The sequence below is a fragment of the Sciurus carolinensis genome, chromosome 4 (genome assembly GCF_902686445.1).
Source record: "Sciurus carolinensis chromosome 4, mSciCar1.2, whole genome shotgun sequence".
Taxonomy (NCBI): Eukaryota; Metazoa; Chordata; class Mammalia; order Rodentia; family Sciuridae; genus Sciurus; species Sciurus carolinensis.
In genome coordinates, this window is record NC_062216.1 from 112,008,588 (window position 1) to 112,024,925 (window position 16,338).

Below are 16,338 nucleotides of genomic sequence, written 5' to 3' on the forward strand. Positions count from 1 at the left end.
TCTTTTGTAATGATGCCTCTTTTCTTTTCTCAGATGTTGCCCAAAGTTTTGCAAAAAGCTTCGTTCATTTTCAGGTACCCCCACCCCCTAAAGAATCAGCTGCAACTAGTCAGCCGGGGACATCAGGAGAGAAGAGGAAATCTGGGTTGGGAGGGGCCCAAGATTTGCACCAGAGTCTGCATTGTGACTCTGCTCTATGCTTTCTTGGATTCCCTTTTCAAGGTTACCAAGATTTCCTTTATTAAAATACTCCGGAGGCATCCCCTGCCCTGCCCCCCCACTGTTGTTTGCTGTACATAGAGGCTAAGTGGGGTGGGGTGGGTGGGTGTGCACATGTGGTGTGTGTGTGTGTGTGAAGAATGTATATAGGTAAAGGGGAGCGTGGTCCAGTGGTTCCAGAAAAGGGATAGAACTCCTGTGTTCTGTTCCTAGCTTGACCACTGGCTCGCTGTGTGGCCTTGGGCAGTCACTTAACCTCTCTGTGCCTCAGTTTCCCCATCTGTAAAATGGGGATAATAATACTGACCTACCTCACAGGGGTGTTGTGAGGCTTTAACTAAATGTTTGTAAGCATTTGAGATACAGAGGCAAAGGCGCTAGGGAAGGGCAAAGTATTATTTGGACTTAAGGAAGATGAAATGGTACCATAAATGCTGCTATTCTGAGAGCCATTTTAAAACTGCACTGCTCCAACCACCCCCGCTTCTCATCACCAGGACAGCAGGTCGAGAAAATGTCTTTCACTTGCTTCTGGGGTTTGTGATTGTTCTAAACACTTTTTTTTCCCCCCTTGCTGTATCTCCTTCCCTCATCCCCTTGACTTGTTCCCTGTTCTGTTTATTCGGAAATGGCAGAAATGCTAAGAATTGAGAATGTATAAGTGGATTGGAAGTTTATAGTCTGAAATTTCAATTTTACTTTGTACTGTACATCTTTTACTTTAGAATTTGCAATAAAGGGTTACGTCAATCTTGTTTTCAATTCTCCTCTTGGATTGGCCTGTCTTCTGTCATGGCTCTCAGCCCAAGCCCTGGACTCCGAAGTGGGTGGGAAAGGTCCTGGGCTCCAGCTAGAACTTTAGGAAGCCTTGCCTGAGTGGGGCACCTTGTAGGCAGCCGCCCCTGCAAGTGGGCACCCCTCTCCCTGCACTGCCCCTGGACGCTCCAGCAGCACCTCAGAGCAACCCAGAGGACCTGTGCATCTTGTTCTGGTCCCATCCTGTGTCTCAAGCTCCCTTATTTGGCAAACACCATTCTCTGGGGCTCAAATTTTCAGGTCAGTGGCGCTGAGTTCAAAAGCCTGACTAGCCACTAAGGAACTGTGAGCAGGGTTTCCTGATGTCTAACAGAAATACCTTCTTGGGTTTGGAGGAGTATATTAATAATGTATGTAACTGCTTTGCACCAGCCTCGCACACAGTCTGTGTTCAAAAGTGGTGGCTCTCAGTGGGGAAAAAAACTTCAAGATAAGACAAAACTAAGGCTGTCAAGAAGTGGAGGCCCGCCCCCACCCTGTGAGACTGGCACCAGCGCCTCCCTGTTCCATCTGCAGTCCACGGGCTGTGCCCGGCATTTCCAATAAACTGACAACCGACTGCTCCCTCCGCTGGGTGTTTCGTAACGTTTTTATAGTTCGTCCAAGGCAGCACTAAGGGATGGTGCTCCCGTTTCGACGCGGAGGGCATTGAGGCGAGGGGCAATCTGGCTCAGCTGCAGCCCAGGTCTGGTGGGCTAGGGACGTGAGCGGCCCCCTGATCAGGAGCGGCTCTGTTTCCCATCGGTGGTGCGCCTCGGCTGACCTGAGCTGGGGAGTGGCGGGTAGGTCAGGGCCACTGGGTCGCGCGGAGTCGCCTTCGCGGCCCGTGACCCACAGCGTGAGCAGGATAAGCAGCACCCCGGAGCCCAGTGCCCCCAGGAAGCCTGTGAGGAGGCCAAGCGCCAGCGGCCCGGCCCAGCCCGCGGGGCTCCGCTCGTACGGGGGCTGGGGCAGGCGCTCCACGATCAGCTCTAGTTCGTCCCAGTCGGGAACGTGGTTTAAAGTGCGCCGAGGCCGCTGGGCCGCGGCGGGGGCCGCTGCGGGGACAGGGGCGGGGACTCCGGAGGTGGCAGGTAGTGCTGCCCGAACTTGCGCAGTTGCAGCGTCGCCTGCTGGTGGAGGTTCTTGCCCAGCTCCCGGGCCACGTCCGGGCGGCCAGTACGCCGCAGGGCACGGGCCACACGGTCCCAAGACAGGGACAGGGCCTTGGCAGCAAGCCAGGACGCTAGTGCTTCCCGGCAGCCGTCGGAGACTTCCTGGGCTCGGCCACCTGGCTCGCGGGGACCTCGGCTGCCTCCCGCCGCCGCCGCCACAGCTGGTCTAGGGACCCCAACAATGGGGTTAGCGGCTCGGGTCGCGCCAGCCGGTTCTCGGAAAGCCGGGCCAGCTCAGCCTCCACGTCGGGCTCCGGCGCCTCCAGGAGTGACCGAAAATGACCACACTCCTCCGGAGTCAGCAGCTCAGCCAGACGAACAGCCGCGTGAGGGCCCATGGCGTCTAGGGCCCCAGCCGGACCCAGCACGCAGCCCCAGAGCGCCAGCACCAGAGCCTGTGCACCCATCTCCTGGCGGCGACCACGACCGCAGCCTTTGCTGGGAGGGGCTCCGAATGCCCGTGGTGGTTGGAGTCCTCACTCCCACAGATTGTGGGAGCGCGGAACTTCGAACACTCAGGAACGGAAGTGCAGGAGGAGTGTCCCAGTCACGGGGAGGAGGACAGATTTTAACTCTCAGGGACTATGGACAAGAGCTCCCAACAACCAGGATGAGCAGAAGGGCTTCCATCACGAGGACTGGTTGGAAGAGAGGGCTTGCAAAACCCAGAAACTACAATGAAAGGATCTGTGATACCACCGGTTGGTGGGACTGGGGGGTGGGGGCAGAAGGCTAGGATTCTGAGCTCTTGTACTGAAGGGCTTGATCTAGGCCACCTCCTTGTCCCGCTAATCCTCAAATTTAGCCGACTCCCATCTCTTCTAATTCATTTACTACCGGCTCACCCTCCACCAAGAAGCCCTAGACACCCTGCTCTCCATCATCCCCAATACACAGTCAGTCCTAAATTCTCTTGAAGATGACCTTGTCCTTTCCCATTCTCACACAACTGCTCTGCCCCTATCCTCTCTAATTAGATAAGCACCCCCTCTGGTCTCCCATCCTCCACACACACTGGGGCCCCACTTCCCTAAGTTTCATTTCCCCAAAGGAAGCTTGGCTCTGGCTCTAGGTCTGCACTCAGCTGCCTGAATAACTCCCCCTGGTCTGCTCCCTGACCAGCAAACACCGCTTAGCCCAGACTCCACAAGTACCCCTCTGCTTGCCCCTGCCCCAACCCCCTTCAGCTCTACCCACAGGACTAGCTGATGCTGATCACCCACACAAACGATGCTGACAACACCATTTCCAGCCACTAGACTGTAAGGTGCACCCACTGTCCAGATTTGTTGAAGCAATGTGTAAAATCTTAACTTGCAAAACAGGTCCCTGACCATTGCAACCTCCCCACCACACATGCACAGATACTTTTTTGTGGAGCCCCAGCTTCCCCCACACACACCCCCACTCTGCCATACTGGGTATGAACCCAGTGGCACTCTACCACCAAGCTACATTCCCCAGTTCTTTTTATTATTGAGACAGGGTCTCACAAAGTTCCCCAGGCTGGCCTCAAACTTGCTATCCTCAATCCTCCTGCATCAGCCTTCCACGTAGCTGGGATTACAGGCATGTGGCACCTCCTCCGGTTTGGGCCCCAGCTCTTAACAGGAACTTGGGGATTCTACTGGTGAAGTGCCAGCTGACTTCTCCAGCCTCACTTACCCACCCCTCCTGCTTCTACTTCATGTTCCTGAATTTTAAAAAAATCACACCACTGCACAGTTCTACACAAATGATGCTGATGATACCATTTCCAGCCTCCATGCTTTTCTGGGCTATTACCCTTTCTATCTAGGAAGGTCCCTGATGCACTATCACCACCACTGATTAGAATCTTTTCTGGGCATTCTTGAGCTAACCTGTGCATCCTTCATAGGACACTGATCTGGAAATCAGAGAATTTATTCAACAGTGACACTTTCCGACAGTGTCTGCTATGTACCAGATAACTGTGTCAAATATGAGAATATAAAGATTGCTATGGGGGCAGGGGGTGTAGCTCAGTGGTAGAGTGCTTGCCCATCATGTGTGAGGTTGGATAAGTGGCAGGCATTCCCTATGCAGAATGAACAACAAAGTTCCCAAAATAACTTTTGCTGAAGGAAGAGAAATATCCACAGAGCCACAGCAAGGGCACTGGCAGACCTGAGTGCCCAAGCATTCTCAGAGGGCTCCCCACATCCCACTGCCCCCCAAAAAATCCTCGAAACCATATGTCATCACTTTAATACTGTGTAATTCTTTCTTTTAAAATACAGTCTCTTCTGAGGTAGACAGACCACAACTGCAGAGCATAATCAGACAGGAGATAATACGTCCATGTACAACACGCAGCAAAATGAGGTAGAAATGGTTACAGCTGGAGGAGAGGATCCCAACCCCAATCTGGGCAGAGAAAGCAGAGGGCCAGTTTGCCCTCTCCCACACCCTGCCCTTGGATTCTTTGGTATGCTCCCCCACCGTTGCCAGGGCTGGAGCTGCCCTGCCCTTCCTGCCCCATGCCTATGAGGTAGGTGCCAGTAGACTGGGGACTGTCTTCTTGTGCAATGCTCCCCAAGTCTGGAGGTCAGAAAGGACCCAGCAGAGGAAGCAACAGGGGCCCTGGGTCTTGGTCAACAAGCTCCTACCCAGCTCCAGGGCTGCCTGCCTTTGAAGGGAAAGCTGGGATCCCATCCCACTTCCCAGCCACCCTCCACTCCCCACCCCACCCCACACACACCTGAGAAAGAACCCCCTCACTCCCTTCAGGGATCTTTCTGAGCAAAACCTTGCAGCCACTGCTTCTGAGGCACAATCTCCTGCAATGGATTGACTGGCTCCAAGGAGGAGAAGGGTCAGAAAGATCAAGGGTGAAGAGAGGGAACACACAGCAGCCCTCCTGTTAGCACTCCTAGGCAGCACTGGCCCTCAGCTCTGGCCCTGAAATGTCCCCATGGACACACTCCCTGCCAGGAGAATAAGGTGACACAGTACAGGAGCTGTAGGGCAAGCAGGGAAGGCAGGGGAGGCTGAGGTGGGAGTGAGAAAAGGAGGTGGGGGGGGGCTCCCCCTTGGACTACAAACCAGAGTTGTGAAATGGGTTGAGAGGGGAGCAAACTGCTAAACCCCCATCAAGAAAAACTGGTGGGAAAGAGAGGAATATGGTTCTCAGAGAAGAGCTCCAAGCCTGCTGGCAAGTTTATAGGGGCACTAAAACTAACCCTTCTCAGGAAAAAACAACCTTCCATGCCAGGCCCTGAAGTTTCAGACATAGGAATCTCAGGGAGCAGGGAGGCACACCTCCCCACACAACTTTCTCTGGTGAGGGATGCTTGCCCCTCCTCAGAGCTCCCAGCAAAGAAGGTGGCTGAGGGCTAGTAGTCAATTTCTGCCTAACCACATTTGTGGCCAAAGGACTTCCCTCCTGAGGGAATCCTCTTAGCCCAAGTCATAGAGGACCTCTGCCAAAGTAGGGGCCAAGCGAGATGACCTCTCTGGAGACTTTCTGCCTGGGTCATCTTCCCATCTGAGCTCTCCTCCTAGGCCAGGAATGGGCAAGGGCACCCCAACTCTGGATAAACCCTGCACAGAAAACCTGAAGCTAAGGGGTGGGGACCAGAGAAGAGAGCAACAGGAAGGGAGCAAAACCTACACCCCTCAAGTCCCACATCCCCTCCCCCCACACCCCTGCCTACCAGCTAGGACCTGGGGAGGAAGCCCTTAGAAATACATTCTGCTTCTGTCCCAGGAACAGCCAGGGGGTTTGAGTGAGCACTGGGTCTTCCTCTGCCCTCCCACAAGCCTCTCTAGATTTTAACTCTTCTGGGAGTTTGCTCCCCTGGGGTGGGGGACACACAGGAGAGCAGCCAAAGTCTAACATTCTTTCTGAGGTCAGTTTCTTCCTGAGTTGTCAAAAAGAAAAACAGCAAATTCTACAACAATCTTACAAAATAAAAGGCCTAAAATATTAAACAGGCTACATTTCTGGGACTTCCCCTCAAAAACGAACCAAATAAAAAAAACCCTTCTTTGGGTGTTTTTTTTTTTTTCTTTTTCTTTTTTTGTTTTTTTGTTTTTTTTTTTTGTTTTGTTTTGTTTTGTTTTGTTTTGTTTTTTTACTTGACCCTCGTCCCCCAGACCCAAGGTTTCAGCGGGATAAGGGATAAGGGGGTGTGGGGGTGTGAGGGGGCTCCCTAACCCATCCTCCTCAGCACCTGGGCCTCCAGATCGCCTGCAAATGGTCACTATAGTGTGAACGAGAGGGACCGAAGGCAGGGAAGGGCGTTAAAGCACAGGAATCAAGAGGCACAGGGACGCCAGAGAGCAAGAGACAGAGACAAAATAAAAGATGGAAAGGTGGGAACAGAAGGAGCAGAAAAGGAACAGTACAGCATGGGGAGGTCAGTGACAAAGTGACAGGAAAAAAAAACTAAACGAATGCACAGAAGAGGGAGTAGGGGAGGAGGGTGCCATTCTGAGAGCAAGGAGACCAAAGGATTGTGGCGAGAGAGCAGTTCCTTAGGCCCAGTTCGCCGAGCGGAAATGGCGAGCTTCCCGTCCACAATAAATAGGAAAAACCTGAGTACACCGCGCATATGGCATCGATCTGCTGGCAGAAGCATTTTCCTTCTCACGAAAATCAAGTCCACCGGTAGAGCCCTCTGGTTCGCCACCCCACATTCACCACGCGGGATCCCTCCCAGTCGGGTTTGGTCAAGGACATTCCCCACCAAGGGGAAGAGGCGGGGAGGGAGGGCCGGCGGCTCTCGAGGCCTCGGCTGCGCGCAGTCAGTGTCCAGAGCCATACATTTTGTCCCACTCCACAAACGAATCCAGCTCCTTGGGGGAGGCCCTGGGGCCCACCTTGGCTAGCGCCGCCTCCAAGTCCTTGTAGGAGAGGGGACGCTGCAGCCCCGGGAGGCCACGCCCCGGCCGCTGCCTGCTGGCACAGCTGCCCCAGTTCGCCCCCGGAGAAACCCTGGTGGCCCTGGACTAGGGCTGCGAGCTCCCGCTCGTTCAGCGCGCATCCCTGCTGAGCCAGCGCCCGCTGCAAGATCTGCCCGCGGGGCCGGACTGGTCGGGCAGCGCCACGTAGAAACGGAGAGCGAAGCGCCGGCGGGTCGCCTCGTCCAGAGCCGCAGCCGAGAGGTAGTGCCCACCACTAGCACGCCGGTCTGCACGCGCGCCACAGCCGCTGTCCATGGCAGGCCAGGAGCGGGGCCTGCAGGGCGCCCGCGGCGCCGTCGTCCCGAGAAGGGAGCAGCGCATCCAATTCACTGATGAGGAGCACCGCCGGAGGACGGCAGCGCGCAGCCGCGAAGGCGGCCTGGAGAAGGCGCGCGCCCTCGGCGGCGCCCGGCGCGGCCAGACTCGCACCGCGCACGCGCAGCAGCGTGGCGCCTAGCTGTGTGGCGAGGCAGCGGCCTAGCAGCGCTTTGCCCGCACCCCGCGGCCCGAAGAGCAGCACCGTCCGCGGCGGGCGCGGGCTGCCGGGGTAGGCTGGGGGCCTCAGTAGGGGCCACACCAGCTCCTCCTCCAACGCCCGCTTTGAGCGCGCCCTGGCCTGCCACGTCTGCCACTGCACCGGGGGTCCGCAGTCCATCATCTTGCTGGTTACCAGTTCCACGCCCCCTGGTCCACACCCTTAGGGGGCTCCACGGGCGGCACCGCGAAGCCCCCACGGGGAACCGACGCCGGGGCCCGCTCCGGGAACTTTTCAAAGGGCTCAACTTGCGGGCTGTAGACTGGGGAGCCCAGGACCTTGAGAGGGACGCCGCCACCGTACTTGCCCGACGCTTCCTCCACGGCTCCCGGCGGCTTCGCCCGGAACCCGTTGCCCCGACACTCGCCGTTGTCCGCGGCTGGGTAGGAGGCGCCTTCAACCGCGGGGGCCTTGGCGGGCTCGTAAACGTACTTGCGGTACCGGCCCTCAGCGCCCTCGTCGGCCGCTTTTCGCTTCAGCGACACGCCAGCCTCCGCGCCCGTAGTGGCCGCCTGGAAGCCGTAGGAGGTGGGCGTGGGCCTGGGCGGCGCTGGCAGGGGCGTGGGCGCCGCCAGGCCGGAAGGCAAATAGGGGGCCGGGGGCGCGGCCGGGGGTGGCGGGAGTGCGCCGTAGCCCGGCTGCGCCGCGTAGCCCCCAGCGGGTAGTTGTACAGAGGCGCGGAGGGGCCGTACCCGGGCGGGGGCGGGGGCTGCAGGAGCGCTGCCGGGGGCGGCGGGGGCCAGAGCGGCTCCGGTCTGCGCGCAGTAGCCTGGCGCCAGTAACCCCCGCCGTAGCCCGCCGCATACTCAGGCGCCGCCGACGGGCCTCCGCAAGCGTTGCCGGCGTATAGGGGTTCAGACAGGTTCCCAGCTAGAACCGGGGAACCCCCGAGACCCCCGGAACCGCCCCCACCTCCGGACTTGGTTCCGGGAGGCCCTCGTGGAGTGAGGCCAAGGGGTAGGGTGGGTCTGGCCCTGGCCAGGGCTCTGGCTCTCCCTTGGCACCATTGAGGAGGGCGGCGTCGCCGTAGCCGCCCAGGGAGGGGCGCTCGTACGGTGAGTCCAGGACCCCCCGAGTACTTCTCTGCATACCGCTTGAGGAGATTGGAAGCAGTGAGGGCAGAAATATCGTCGTGTGCCCAAGCATAGTGGCAGCGCTGTCGACCCCCGAGGGCAACTCCAATTTGTGTGCCGGCGATGGGGTAGTGGAGGAGACATCTAGGTGCTGCTCTGGCCACTGGTTGAGGGGCTTGGGCGTGTTCCGGTGTCCAGTGCATCTTCGACAGAGCTGCAGACAAATGGGAGAGCAGATGATGAGGTCCTGCAGGGCCTAAAAGGACTCAACTACTGCCACTTAGCGGCTTGGAACAGGCTGGTCTCCCAGGACCCACCATCTACCCTCCCACTTTCCTGGGCACCCTTCCTTCGGGCACCAAAAAACCCCTTCTGACCCAGGATTAAAGTTATCTGAGACTGTTTTCTTCAGAGTCAAAAGGAATCTAGAAATGGCATGGTTGGTCCCTGCTTCCCTCTCTAGGCAGTGGATACTATTTTGTCCTGGTTACATCAGCCTTGCCTTCTGTAGAACACATGGTCTTTATTTAAAACCACTTTATTTAATAAAGTGAAGTATCAGGCAGTGGGAAGAGTCAAACCCAGGTGAGGCTCAGTCAGTAACAAGTTCTTACTGCTCACCCACTATGCTCTGGTTGTAAAGATGAGTGAGCCTGCCAAGGGTTCCTGGCTTAGTGACCCAGCAGTTTGATTCCTAAATGCCTGCTTTGCCTCAGCCTTCCTTCCCTGAGATTCCAGGACTCCCTTTGGGCCTAAAGTCAGAGATGCTGGTGTGTGTGACAGTACCTCATGTTTGTCCCTGGGAAACTTCCTTGCCACTTGGTTTCTTTCAGTCTCTGCCTGATGAAATCTGAGCACCTAACTTCCAGACCTGATTGTATGTAATGGCTGTGGGCTCAGTTCAGGTACTGCTACCTGCTCATTCCCAAAATGTGTCCTTGATACAGCACAGAACTATTATTTAGAATAGACATACTCTGGAGAGATGGGGATGGTGAGTACACAACCATGCACATCATAGAAAGTGGATCACAGATTTGTCTCTTAGCTTCCCAGTCCACCAAATAGGGAGAGATGTGAATAGACTGACTTTACAAAGTGGAAACACCATTCCTCAAAAGAAGTAAAAGTGTTGCTGGCATAGAGACCTGGGAACTTTTGTTTGTGGACCTAGGGAAACAGATCCGAGATGTGATAAACAATGTTCTTCTTGACATCTGTGCCATAACACAGCAGACAAGTTCCAAGGCTGTTGCACACACTGTCCTTTAGTACCAGTCAAGGCACAAACCAAACACTGGTAGAGGGATCTACTCCCTAAGGAATAGTGTTGTCCAGGCATGTGGCTCCAATGGGTCAGTCTGATCCCAAGATAAGATTTCAAAGATTGAATGGACCAGAGCCTCATGCATGCTAGACAAGTGCCCTAAGCTACACCCTCAACCTCTCCAGCTATTTTATTAAGCAAATTCTAAGTGTTTTGCTAGGCATGGGCAAGACTGAAAAATGAATAGGATGGTTCATCCAGGTGGAGGGGACTGGCAACATCCTCTAAGAAAGTAAGAAATAGATGTGTGCCAGGGGCTTTAAGGGCAGGACAGTGTACCACACCTGAGAAGGCCTCACCAAGGAGTTAGTGGTGTCTTTACTGAACCTAGAAGGATAAGAGACCAAGCTGATCAGACAGGCTAGAGGGAGTAGTGTATCTCAAATTAGAGGAGAAACACCTTCAAAGGTGTATCCATTTAGAAAACTAGGCTGGCTGGGTACAGTGGCACTCACCTCTAGTCCTAACACTTGAGAGGCAGAGGCAGGGGGAGTGCTTGAGCCCAGGTGTTGGAGACCAGCCTGGGCAATGTAATGAGACCCCATTTCAAAAGAACAAGAAAGCCAGGACTCTGCTACTTCATGTGCCCTAGTCCCTTCCTCAGGGCTCTTTGCTGATACCCTCTGGAAATTTATCATAATAAATTTACAGATCTATAATGTCTGTGGTGTAAATTGTGCCCCCTTAGAAGAAAGGCTCTTGTGCAGTGCACAACCTACCAAACCACACACTGTGAGCCTATAGACAGCACCAAGAATTGTTAGGTCACCAGAGGATTGAATGTAGAAGAATGGTAGAAGAGGCTGAAAATAGTCAAGTCTCAGGTTCTGGCACATTTGGCCCAACTTGCAGCTGCTGGTTGACAGCACTACCACCTCTGTTAATTCTTACTATTTCCTGTGGCTATGAACTGACATCAATTCCAGAAACAGTCTTTGAAAATAAAACAATTTACTGTCTGCCTAGTACCTTAGGAAGGCATGAGCAATAGATAGTAAAGCTTTAAAGGGAAGGTAAATGAGTTCTAGAGGTTGCTTTGCTCGCCATGTGAGGAGTAATGTTGGCCACCAGGGGCAGGAGGGAAGAACAGAGAGCTGACAGAGCTGAGTGTGTGGATGTGGCAGGGGACAGTGTACAGTTACCCAGCTTTGCTGACAAGAGGTCTCCAAAGATCAAAGGTGTTATCTCATGTCAAATGGGCAACTTCCTGGAACATTCAAAATCAAGTGGCCTGGCATGGCCTATAATCCAACCACTATGGAGGCTGAGGCAGGAGGATCACAAATTTGAGGTCAACTTAAGCAACTTATTGATACCCTATCTCAAAATAAATAAATAAATGAATAAGGATGGAGGATGTTGCTCAGTAGTAGAGCACCTCTGAACTCTCCCCAATACCCTCCCCCCAAAATAAAATCACAAGTGGTTCTGATTGTAGGGTCATGTAAGGTAACGTAAAAATTATAGAAAAATGTAAGTTCTAGCTAGGGACGGTGTTGAATCCCTGTAATCCAGCAACTGGGAAGACTAAGGCCTGAGGATCAAGTTCAAGGCCATCCTCAGCAATTTTGCAAGGCCCTAAGCAACTAAGCAAGACCCTGTCGCAAAATAAAAGGGCTGGGATGTGGCTCAGTGGTTAAATGCCCCTGGGTTCAATCCCCAGAACCAAAAAAATACACACACACACACACACACACACACACACAATAACACTTGATGTGTTATTGCATCAAGTCCAGACCTGGTTTTATGGTGTGCGCCTCCCCCATTCACTGTGCCTTGGCTCCTTAATTATAAATATAGTGCAGTGAGATTTGCCTTTGACAACTGCATGTACCCCAAGCTGGGGAAAAGAGACCTTTTCCAAGAAGACACAGTAAAAAGGTCCTGGACTTAGGTCTATTCACACCCATTCCCTTCCCACCTACCAGACCCTCTCTTCCTCTTCCTTGCTGCCATGTGGTGTCCTACATCCCTTGGTTCTCCAAAGACTTGGACCAGCTCCCTCTCACCAGTGTCTGCCCTGGCCTCTAGAGGTCTTCACTCATATCCCCACCCATACCACCAAGAACTCACCCTGGTCATCACTGGGAGTCAGTCCACCTCAGAAACAGGACCCCAAGAACCTACCTCCAGTCCTCTTCATCTGCCCTCCCAGCTTCAGACCTCTCTCTTCTCTAGGAACTCAGCCCCTCCCCAGAGGGGACCTGGTCACTGACACTTCATCCACACCAATTGATCACACCCTCAGTCTCCTCAGATACTTCTACTCAGGATCATTTTCTTCCCATTTTAGCCAGGAAAAAAAAAAACTGAAATCATTAGCCCCCCCAACCCATTTTTCACCTTTATCTACATCTGTATCCACACTGTAGGCCAGAAAGCCTGATGGTCCACCTATCCCAGCCCTTGATCCCCTCTTGCCCAGATTGGGACCTTGCTCCATCAGTTATTCTTCCTCCCTGCCATGCCATGGCTTCCTTCCCATGGCAAGTATGATTCTTTCCCATCTTCAGAATGACTTTTCTTGACCCTGGGTCTCCCTCTAGCTACCAGCTCTTCTCTTTCCCACTTCCTCATTCTTTGGTGTGCCATTGTCTACAAGTAGCAATATGGCATCTGCTACAGGTCCTTAAGTTATCTGACTTGTGCTAAACTCAGTTCTGGAGCCCTACATTTCACTGTAACTCACAAAAGGAAAGACCAAAGATATGGCCAGGCCTAACCAAAGGGAGAGGCAAGGCTGCTACAGCTGCATACCTCCTGAGAGTGCTGGCTTGCATGAGCTTAGTACCCACCAGCATGCAGAAGTGTAGATAGCTGCAGGCCCGTGTGCACACACGTGTGCACATACAGACATGCACACCAAGTACAGTCTGAGGTGCTTCCTAACAGACCCAGGCACACCATGAGCTTGCCTTCAGTGCTCCAGCCTGGGGTGGAAAATGCTGTCCCCCTGCCCTGCATTTTACAGCCCTCTTCTCATAGACACCCTCTCCCCCAAGTCCTCAAGTTCCTGGTACTTTGCCTCCTGTGCCCTCTAGGAGCGCGTCTTCCCAGAAGAGGGACCTCCAGCCTCCCTTTTAGGCTCACAGATTGCACTTCTGAACCCTAGGTCAGTGGGCTGGAGATGAGGCAAGGCCCTGGGACTTGGGAAAATGTGTGGTCTTGAATCAGGGAGTCCTAGTTTGAAGCCAGGCCCAGACACTGTGACCCTTGGCAGGTTTCTTGACCTCACTGGGCCCCAGCCTCTCCCTCTGTTAAAGGGTATAAACAATGCCAGGCAGAGTGGCTGTGAGATTTCAAAGGACGCAGTCCTGTGTAGTTATGCAGTATACAGATAGAGCCCAAGCAGTGCCCCAGCTTTGCTGAGTGACTGAATAAGTCACTTACCCTTGGGGGAAGAGGGGCTCAAACATTCTGTAAGGGAGGTTCCTTCTGGCTCAGATGTGTCAGGCCTGTTCTCATGCCATTTCCTCCGCACCCACACACCAGAGATGGAATAGTCCCTCTTCTCTGCTTTCCCTGTCTTAATAGTCCTGAGATAGGTGTTTTATAATCCCCATTCAACAGATAAGAAGGCTGAGGTACAGAAGAGACTAATACATTTTCAAGATCATACAGCTGTCCCACAGTCAGAGACAGGAGTCAGAGTCCAGGCCCTTAACACTCAGTCCATCCAGCCCTTTGCTTTTGCAGCCAGAGGAAAGCCTGAGGCCATGACAGCACACACCAACACTCACTGCAACACTTGCGCTTGAGAAGCAGCTTCTGTCTGCCTAGCACTGGATATTTATCCTTCAAACCATGCAGGAGAATATGTGTCTTCTCCTGACAAAACAGCCCACATAGGATGGTCCTTTTCCCTGTGAACCTGCCATCAGATGACCACACCCCCCCCATGACCTAGGCACAAAATTCATTGGGTTTTATGGCCTTCCCTGGTAGTAGTTGGGACTCTGAGAAGAAAATGCCCTTTCCAGGGCTGCCCAGTCTGGGAGCCCTACTTTGCTCTACCCACAGAAGGCAGTCCTTCAAACTGATAAGCAATTAGTTACAGAAAGAATTTTGGAGATAAGAGTAAAATAATGCCCAAAAGCCCTCCTCTTATTTTTAGAGGTTCCAAGATTGCTGGGCAATGACTTAGCCTTCACAACCTACCCAAACCCTTCTGCACTGATTCCCATGCACCCTCTACTGTGTCCCTGAGGTCTCACTGCCCTCGGGTCCTGTAGGTACCCCTCTCATCCATGTGATGCTCCTGGGCATCAGACCTGACACAGGTCAGAGACACTCCACCCCTGCCCCCACCTTGACATCTTGGGGCTGCAGACACTGAGCTATCACTGACCACAAGCAAGGCACCTAAGCTCACTGAGCTTCACTTTCTTCATCAGTAGGTTTAGATGGGTAGACCTTAAACTTTTTCACTAGGATCCTAAAGTGTTTTTAAATTCTTAAATTATACATTTTATACAGAGTGGGTGGGAAAGGGCCCCCACCACACAGTGTCAACACCTCCCTCCAACTTCTCAAGACCCCTTCTGGATCTTCGAAGATTTTTTGATTCTGGACTCAATTACCCACAGGGAAGGAAGGGGACCAGGACCAAACAGGATGTGGGGGCAGGGTAGAGGAGGGGCAGCTGGATGGCGGCTCCATTCCTGTGTGGAGAAGGGGCCGATGCCGCCCTTCTGGGCAAGCGTCCATTATCTCAGCCTGGGACAAAGGAGCTGGAGTGGAGAATCCCATTGTGGGGCCTCCGTGTGGAGATCTCATTAATCTATTCACAGAGGCTCCCACAGGCCTTTTGTCATAGGCTTTTTTGTCCAGTGCTTACAACTGATGCCCTGGGGGGTCTCCAGCCCCTAGTAGAGCTTGAACAGGGTTGTGCCCCTCCTCTGGACTTTGCCTCTCATGCCAGCCCCCAGCTACTGCGAGAGGAGAGGGAGGATGACAAGAAGACTCTGGAGGACTGGTCACCTGCCACAGTCCTTGTACCTACCACAAAGGAACTTCTTCCCACAGTCCTAGGCCAGAGAACAGCCCTGCAGCACAGCTAGACCCCAGAACCCTATTTGGGGAATGATCTGGGGCCTGGTACAGGGCTTAGTGTGGATGGGGCTCGGTGCACATCTAGGAATGAGCAAAGGATGCTACAGAAGTAACCACAAAACTGCTGCTCCAGGGTTGTAGCCCATTTTCTGCAGGTGCACTGTCTTGCAGCCTCTAGCACTTTCATGATACCTTCAGGTGCTAGCCACTGTGTGCCCCTGTTAGGCAGAGATCGAATCAAAATGCACCCATGTTCATGAACCTTATCAGCTAACAGGTCAGATAGGGTAGATGTGGTCCATAGGAAAGGAAGGTCTTGAAGGAGATAGGAGGGTTGGGGAGATGTGGGCCAAAAGTTTGAGTTAGGAGAAATAAGTTCAAGAGTTCTGTTGTCCTTCATGGTGACTATAGCTAATAATGTATAATTGAAAATTGCTAAGAGAGTAGATCTTAAGTGTTTTCACTACAAATAAAGATAAGAATGTGAAGTAATGTATATGTTAACTAGTTTGATTTAGTCACATGGCAGTGTATACAAATAGCAAAGCATGTTGTACACCATAAATATAATGGATTTTTAGTTGTTAATTTAAAAGTAAAAATTTAAAATGCATTGTATTACCCTTGAAAAACAACTGTTGATTTTCAGCCAATGAGGAATCACAGTAATAGGATTGATAAATTGGTTTTTAAGTTCATATAGCTAGAAAAGAGAGAAAGAAAGAATTCTGGAAGTTTAGATTATTTTGGACTGGGGAATCAGGGAAGCCCTGAAATGGATCTGGGAAGAGGGGAGCATTGGGATATGTGGATGGACTTGAAGTCCCAGCTTGGAGGGTACAAGGAGCAGAGCTGAGAGGAAGGCTGGCACCTAAGCCAGATCTCTCATTAACTCCCCACCACACTCCACCCAAGTGCAGATGAAAAAAGTAAGATGTGGCAGCCCAAGGTCACTCAGCTCTCTGGAGGCAAAGCTGGACTCAGAATGGGGATTTCTTCCCCCAAGTCAGGATTTTCCCACTTGCACAGGCTGTGGCTAGGCACACATGCCAACTGAGGAACAGACCCCTAAGTGGGACATAAAATCTGACACTGTCCTTCCAGGTTCCTAACCTTACTCCATGGCTAGAGAAATGGTGAAGAATGTGGATCTGCAGAAGGGCTGAGGAAGGGGCATGGGAAGAGGAGGATGGGGGATACAAGCCATGAGCTGAGTGAGGAGTGGAGTGG

At 53.1% G+C, this 16,338-nt stretch overlaps 2 protein-coding genes across 2 annotated transcripts; both read right to left on the reverse strand.

The window, feature by feature from the left end:
* Nucleotides 1–1,580: 1,580 nt before the first annotated feature.
* On the reverse strand, nt 1,581–3,172 carry Tmdd1 (transmembrane and death domain 1). Its single transcript, XM_047551649.1, is given in 3 exon segments — nt 1,581–2,052; nt 2,055–2,293; nt 2,296–3,172. Coding segments are annotated over 3 exon segments (945 nt in total). The 5' UTR covers nt 2,597–3,172; the 3' UTR covers nt 1,581–1,647.
* Nucleotides 3,173–6,261: 3,089 nt separating this feature from the next.
* Nucleotides 6,262–8,929, reverse strand: Fignl2 (fidgetin like 2). The gene is given in 12 exon segments (XM_053743396.1): nt 6,262–7,094; nt 7,096–7,236; nt 7,239–7,373; nt 7,375–7,796; nt 7,799–8,311; nt 8,314–8,392; nt 8,394–8,431; nt 8,434–8,586; nt 8,589–8,724; nt 8,726–8,823; nt 8,826–8,901; nt 8,903–8,929. Coding segments are annotated over 12 exon segments (1,953 nt in total). The 3' UTR covers nt 6,262–6,959.
* Between the last annotated feature and the right edge of the window lie 7,409 nt (nt 8,930–16,338).